Raw genomic sequence first — 8,003 nt, 5'->3', positions numbered from 1 at the left:
ATTAATTAATTAATTAATAATTGCTAATTGATTAATAGGATTATTAACAAAAAACAAACAGAAAATACTTTCTTTTTACCTTGGCCTGAAAAATGATGCATGAGCACATTCATGTCAGATTGTCACCTACCTTGAACTCAAGCAATATTGGAAGAGAAACTACCTCCCAAGTATCCTGTCCCTCAAATCAATTTTGGTATCTTTCAAACTTTTCTTTCTCCTCACAAATTACTAAAGTCTCTAAATATTCCCCCTTGACCTTGCAAAGCCACAACAATTCTCTAACACAATGCACCTGAGAGCCTTCTTCACATCCTTGTTCCGTAGCATGTAAATCAGGGGGTTCAGCATTGGGGTGACAACAGTGTAGAAGAGGGCTATGAACTTGCCCTGTTCATGAGAGTTACTCTTGGCTGGCTGGAGATACATAAATATGATGCTCCCATAGAACAGAGCCACAACCGCCACATGGGAAGAGCAGGTGTTGAAGGCCTTTCTCCATCCTTCTGCTAACCCAATCTTCACCACAGCTCTGACAATGTGATTGTATGAGACCAGGATGAGAACCAGAGGCAAGACAACAAAAATAAAGCTGGCCACATACATCTCCACCTCATTGAGGCTGGTGTCCACGCAAGCCAGTTGCATAATGAGGGGCATCTCACAGAAGAAGTGGTCAATGTGATTGTTCCCACAGAGCTGCAGGAGCATAGTAAGTGTGGAGCCCACCACGCTGGTGGTCAGACCCCCAAGCCATGATGCAAGGGCCAAGCTGAGGCAAAGCTGTGGATGCATGATGATAGTGTAATGTAGTGGCCTACAGATGGCAACATAGCGGTCATAGGACATGACTGCCAGGAGGACGCATTCAGTTGCCCCCAGCCAGTGGGAGATATAGAATTGGACCACACACCCTCCATAGCTTATGGTTTTCTGTGGTCCCCAGAGGTTGACCAGGAGTTGTGGGACAATGCTTGTGGTAAAGCTAATGTCCAGGAAGGAAAGGTTGGCAAGAAAGAAGTACATAGGGGTATGGAGGTGCACATCCATGCAGGAAACCAGAATGATGATGCCATTGCCCAAGATAGACACCACATAAAACCCTGAGACAAGGATGAAGAGGATAGGTTCTAGTGAGGGTCGTGTGGAGAAGCCCAGGAGTACAAAAACTTCTGGAGAACTTACATTGTTTATTTCCATCATCCTGTGTAGTCAGGAGTGGGACAAAAAGACCACCTGTGGTGAGTGGGGGGCACAGAATATGGGGCCTCAAGTGACTATATCACTTAGCAGATTCTAGACATAATTTTATACCCATTTTCTTGAAAGCATGTACTCAACTGCTCCATGGATGATGCTGCATCATCTTCCTGAAGGCCAGTTTGGAGAAGCATGAGAATATGCATAGCCTGGGGAAAACGGACATTCATGCAATGTTCTTGGTACTGATTATTTTGTTGAAACATTACTTATAGTAGCAACATCTGGAGTCAGCCTGAATGTTTAGTGGTGAGATTTTCTTGGGTAAAAGATTTCATGTGATGAAACACTGCAGAGGAAATAAAATCATGCCCATGTTACTCCCTTTTTTAGTTAATGGCCACATGGAGTCCACCATGGTATTTCCCTTTTAAGTCCTACAATCAGCAAATTTTTGCTTTAATATTAAACTCATGTTCTCATCACTTCTTGCAGCTCCTTGCTACCATCCTGGCCTACGTCACCATCATTTATCACCTGGATTATTGATCTAATATCTTAACTTGCCTTCCTGCTTTTTCCTATTAATTCTCTTCAGAATGTTCCCACCACAGAAGCTAGAAGATTATCTTAGGATACAATATGATCATACTGCTCTTAACAGCCCTGTTGTCTTACAGCAAGGCTTTCAGTTACTTTCCCCCAAGACATCCATCCACAAACTCAATTCTTACCTCCTTCGGGTTATTGTTCAGAAGTCATCTTTCATTTAAAAAAATGGTATTTTTTAAAGTGCTTATTTAAAGTCCAGTTAGTTGACCTACAGTGTAACGATTTAACACTTCCATACACTGAAGCAAATGTGCTATTTAATATTGAAACCCCTCTCAACTCCCTTCTCTTCCTTTCCAGGTTTGTTTTTATCCATAGTACTTATCAATAAGGAACAAATATGATATACTAAGTTACTATGTTTGTAACTGTCTCACTCTGCTAGAGTTTAAATTCCATGAACTCCTAGCTTTCTGTTTACTTTGTTTCTGGGTCCCCAGTGCCTAGCTCATATCTGGTACACAAAAATCCTTTAATCAACAATTACTGAATGAGCAAAATATGAAAAAGGTCATTATAATGGGTACATGGAGCAGAACAATATAAAGGCATAGTTAAGGAATGCTCAGTGTAATCTCATAGCAGTGGTATCAGGAAAGAACTCTTGGAACTGTCAGAGTCATGCACTCGTGACCCAGATTATTCCATCCTCTTATGAGGTGAAAAAAAAAAAAAAAAAAAAAAAACTGTGGGACAATGTGAGAAACCAGAAATCCCCATAGGAAGAAAAAAAATATGTACACTCTTAGTGTCCTTCAGATGTCCTTGAAAAGCCCTGGGGGTCCTTCCTACAAATACATTGATGTTTTATCCTTTGTCTTTTAAAAGGAAGAGTAAATCCGTCATAATTAGAACCCATCCAGGTATGAAGAACAGAGCAGCTATAAACTCAAAGGTCTGCCTTTCTAAATCCCAGGGAGTGTAATTCATTCATCTCTAAAATGGGAAGTTGACCAAGGAAAATAGACTTGAACACACATGTTTATTCACAGATTTTCAAAATATCTGTAGCGTTTTCATTATGCATATGTTAAAATGGGGCTCAGAGGGCTTCAGACATTTGCCAAAATTTATACATAGAAGCTGTACCAGTGTGGACCTCACTGAGCCACAATGCTGAGATAATTGTCTGCTTTGCATGTAGCAGAGCAGTGCAGCACTAATGCTCTGAAAAAGCATCTGGGAAATGAATTCTGACCTCCTATAACCTGGGAAACATGGAGAGCTGCAAGGACATGGGTGGCTTCAAAATGTGGATATGAGAGAGGAGAAGTGAATGAGTGCAGATATGAGCAACTGAGTCATGACACAATGAAGTGATTACTCCATATAGAGAGTCATCTCAGATGAGCTGATGAGGACATAGAAAAGTGAAAGGCAAAACCCCAAACCATATTGTCCCCTATGGATATAAGCATCCCCTTCTGTGGAGATATGTACATTTTGTGGGCTCACATATGAAGAAAATGTAGGAATGTCACCAAGGGATGACAGCCATAAGGTCAGTCATGAGGTAATAGTTCAGTAGAATTTTTGAGGAAGTAGAGACCTTTGTGGTGATCTGATCTATTTCTAGGAATGTTCAGTGGTTTACCCAAAGTTCCAGAGCTGCTCAGCACTGGCACTGGAGCTACACCCAAGGCATTCAGATTCTTAGTACAAAAATAACATTATCTTTAGTAAAGGGGGAGGTTTTCTCATTCTCAGAGATTCACCAAAACTGCCACAGTAAATCATTCTTGAAAATGTGCTCTCACCCCAAGTCCTATGACATCATGACAAAGAAAGATAGCATAGAGACATTTGTGAAAACGTGGAGTTCAAATTTTAAATCAAGTATGCAGTCATAAACTCTACTCCTGGCTGTAGGTAACCTGCCAAAATACCAAAGACCTCAAGAAGAGCAAGTCAGATTATTGAAATGCATCCGTGTTTATCAAACTTAACTGGAACTACCAGAAACTTTGCAATCCCAGTTCATCTTAAATACCATAAAAAACAAACAAATGAACAAACAAATAAGCAAACTTAAGAATGTCACTTACTGATGGTGAGCTAGCAGCAGCATCTCACTGTATGGAGGGTGGAAATACCAAATAATGCAGAGTATTTTATTTCAACTATTATTAAAATCCATGAATTCAATGGATGTGACATTAAAAAGTAGGAAGGTAGCCATGGGGTTTGAGAATCCCCGAAAATATTGGAAATCTCCAAGTCATTTGTGGCAGATGTGTTAGATTCTGTTCAAATGTATGTCTAAAGAACACTTTCTTAAATTTTAAAATCAGAATATCTGGTTTTAGTTAGAGAGAAACACTATTTTTTTCCCTATGAAAACTGTTAGCAAAAAGAATGAGGATGGCTCATAGTGTTTCCAGAATGAGAAATATATACCCACTCTCAAAGGACCTAGTGTGTCATAAAGCCTGTGTAATCACAAGACACTCATTTTATCCTCTGGAGCATTCAGAAGGGAGACAGAAGGTGATGTATATATCAGGGGAGTGAAATTGGTGGGAAGGAAGCTTTGGAGATTTTTTCTTCTATTGAATAATTATAATTTCATTGTAATCAGGTAAATGGTCATATTTATGAATAAAACACCATTTCAAGTTTTTATACTGCTAAACACTGCTTGCAGAACATAGAAACCAAGTCTGTACTCAAAGATTTATCATGCAGTGGAAGAGAGTCTGAAATATTTGCTCATTACAGTAATTTTGGTATATGTTGCTATAGACTTTCTTCTTTTTTTTTCAAGACAGAAGAAGACATTAGAATTTTATTTTTTATTTTTGTTATTTAAATTCAATTATCCAAGATATAATACATCATTAGTTTTTGATATAATGTTCAATGATTCATTAGTTGAGTATATCATCCAGTGCTCACAGATTTTCTTCAAAAATCAATCATATAATTATTGGTGTCCAACACAGCAATGAACTAACATCTTTTCTTTAAAATAAACTTATTTTTGTTGTATTAAAATACACAGAATGAATTTAGCATAACAATTTTTACATATACAAATCAGTGAAATTAAGTGCATTCACAAAATATTACAACCATCACCATCTAGTTACAGAACTTTCTCATTGTTCCAGATCTACCCCCTACATAGTCACTCTTCATTTGCTTTCTTTCTCCAGGCCTTGGCAACAACTAATCTGCTTTCTTTCTCTAAGGATCTACCTATTGTGAATATTCCACATATATTTATTCAGGTCCTTTGTCCACTTTTCATTGCATTGTTTGTTTGTTGTTGTTGTTAAGAAGAGTTCTTCATATATTCTGATTATTAGATCCCTTATAGCCAGATCAGTTGCAAATATTTTCTTTCATCTGGGTGCTGTTTTTATTTTCACTTTTTTCATATTTCATAATGTCCTTTGATAAAGAAATTTTTCTTTCATGAAGTCCGGTGTATTTATCTTTTGTTTCTTTTGTTTGGGGTATTACATTTAGGAAACTATTGCCAAATCCAGACTCATGAAGTGTTCTTTCTGTATTTTCTTTTAAGAGTTGTATAATTTTAGCCCTTGTAATAAGGTCCCTGACCATGTATGTATGTATGTTTTAATATGGTATTAGATAGCAGTTCAGCTTCATTCTTTTATAGGTACATATTCAGTTGTTCCAGGAACATTTGCTGAGGAAAGTATTCTTTCCCCATTGAATAGTCTTGACACCCTTGTCTAAAATCAATTGCCACAGATGTATGAGTTTATTTCTGTACTTCCAATTCTGTAGCACTGATCTATTGTTATGTTAGGACCAATTTTGTTTACTGTGGATTTGTAGTAAGTTTTGAAATTGGAAAATATGAGGTTTTCCCCCCATCATTGTTTTGGGTATTCTGGGTCCCTTGTAATTAAAAACGAATTTGAGATTTGGCCTTTCTGTTTTTACAATAATGAAAACAAAAACATTGGGGTTTTGATAGGCATTGTATTAAATCCATGGATCATTTTGGGGAATGTTGCCATCTAAGACATATTAGGTCTTCCCAATCAGAGATATTGATGTCTTTCTACTTATTTAGGTCTTCAATATTTTCATTAATATTTTATTGCTTTCAGTGTATAAGCTTTAAACATTCTTAAATTTATTCCTAAGTATTTTCTTTCTTCCATGCAATTATAAATAGAATTACTCTGTTAATTTCCTTTTGGGATGTTTATTGCTAATGTACAAAAATACAACTGTATTTTGTGTTTTGATTAAATGTCTTGCAACTTTGGTCAATTAATTTATTAGCTCTAACAGTTGTGTGGATTCTTCAGGATTATATACATTAAAAATCATGACATTTGTGAATAGAGATCTTTTTACTACTCCCTTTTCATTTTGAGAGTTTTTATTTCTTTTGTTTTCATGATTACTTTCGCTAGAACTTCAGCATAATGTTGAATAGAAGTGGTAAAAGTGGATGCTGTTGACTTGTCCCTGATTTTAGGGAGTAATCTTAGTTTTTCACAATTGAGATGTTAGGTGTGTGTTTTTAAAATTATACCACCTTACCATGTTGAAGCAGTTTCCTTCTTGAATTACAAGAAATTGATTTTTGTTTGCTGTACTGTCCTTGCATTCCTATAGCAAATCTCACTTTGTCATCATGTATAATGCTTTTAACATGCTCTGCAAGATTTGATTTGCTTTTTTTGGATTATTTTCTGTATCTATATTCCAAAGCACATTGATCTGCAATTTTCTTTCCTTCAATGTCTTTAGTTAACAGCTGTACATTTTTACATATATTCTGGAATAACTTCACTAGATACTATTTCTTTCTTTTTTAATTTTTAATTTTTTATTTTTTTTAAACATATAATATATTTTAATCCCCAGGGGTACAGGTCTGTGAATCGCCAAGTTTACACACTTCACAGCACTCACCAAAGCACATACCCTCCCCAATGTCCATATTTCTTATTCCTCTAGCACTGGTCCCTAATTGAGCCATAATTAATTTACTCTTTAATTTGTGTAAAGATTTGGGCAAGCATAATTACTAAGAATTTGGCCTTTGAAATTTGTCAAGACTGAGTTTGCACATTGCACTGGAACTAGCTAGTTCTGGCTATTAGTCAAGTCTCTTAAATTTACTTATCTTCTATTTTTTTTAATATGCACATTAAAAGAATTGCAGAATATCATTCTAATTTTTACCTCAGTAAAGGTAAGGTCTGTGTCTATCCTGGTAACTATTATATTCTCCATTGTCCCAATATATGTCTTGATATGATACCTGGCATGTTGACAACATTCAATACATATTTATTTTTATTATTATTATTCAATGAATGAATGATTTCAAATCTATTCTGTTAATGAGTATATAATGCTTTTGATATAACATAGGAATGCAGGCATTGGAATATGTATTTGACATAATTTATTCCAATATGAGTCATTTTACACCAATTATAGTTTTATCTAAATTTTGAACTATCCATGAATTATGAAGATTACTCCTAATTAACTCTGTAAAGAGCTATTATGAGTGCACCTTAAAGATGAAGTCAGTAGGGCTTTGAGTGGGTTTGCTCAAGGTCATGTCTACAAAATGGCAGGACAAGGATGACATTCAGTTTCTGCTCCTAAGTAACATTCCTTTCCTATTTCACAAATTCCCTTATTGACCTTCTCTACTCCAATGGGTTCAAATACTAAATCCTGAAGACTTTCCATGTTATATCTATGGTCAGCACCTCTATCACAAAGTTCAGATTTCTATAGCTAATTGCCTGTACTGTTATGAAGAGAATTATGTCCTCTCCATTTATATATTGAAATCTTAATCCCCAATGTGACTCCCCACAACAGGTGAAAGATATATACTTTTAATTTTTCTTTTTTCATGCGTTTGTGCCTGTTAATGAATGTGTGTGTGGCAAGTTGTGATGGAAACAAATGTATTAGTTTGCTAAGGCTGATATAGCAAAATACAAACAAAACAAAACAAAAAAAAACAACACAACTCTGTAGCTAGAATAACAGAAATCTATTTCTCACGGTTCTAGAGAATACAGTTTTGTAAAGATCAAGGGGCCATCAGGGTTAGTTTCTCCTGAGGCATCTCTCCGTGGCTTGTAGATGGTACTTCTGTGTCTTCACATGTCTGTGCATCCCTGGTGTCTGTCTCTCCGTGTATTCAGATCTCCTCTTCTTTTTTTTTTTTTTTT

General features: G+C 36.1%; 1 protein-coding gene across 1 annotated transcript; it reads right to left on the bottom strand.

Annotated features, from left to right (window-relative positions):
* Positions 1–240: 240 nt before the first annotated feature.
* On the bottom strand, positions 241–1,203 carry LOC132027654 (olfactory receptor 2C3). The gene has a single exon (XM_059416419.1). The coding sequence runs from the start codon at positions 1,201–1,203 to the stop codon at positions 241–243; it is 963 nt and encodes a 320-aa protein (XP_059272402.1).
* Positions 1,204–8,003: the final 6,800 nt, after the last annotated feature.

This window comes from Mustela nigripes, chromosome 12 (assembly GCF_022355385.1).
Source record: "Mustela nigripes isolate SB6536 chromosome 12, MUSNIG.SB6536, whole genome shotgun sequence".
NCBI lineage: Eukaryota > Metazoa > Chordata > Mammalia > Carnivora > Mustelidae > Mustela > Mustela nigripes.
Note: the sequence above shows the minus strand (reverse complement) of the source record. Positions and strands in the feature narration are given on the sequence as shown.

What these genes read in the sequence shown, in the direction of transcription:
- LOC132027654 (XM_059416419.1), bottom strand. Translation starts at nt 1,203, where the DNA reads ATGATGGAAATAAACAATGTAAGTTCTCCAGAAGTTTTTGTACTCCTG.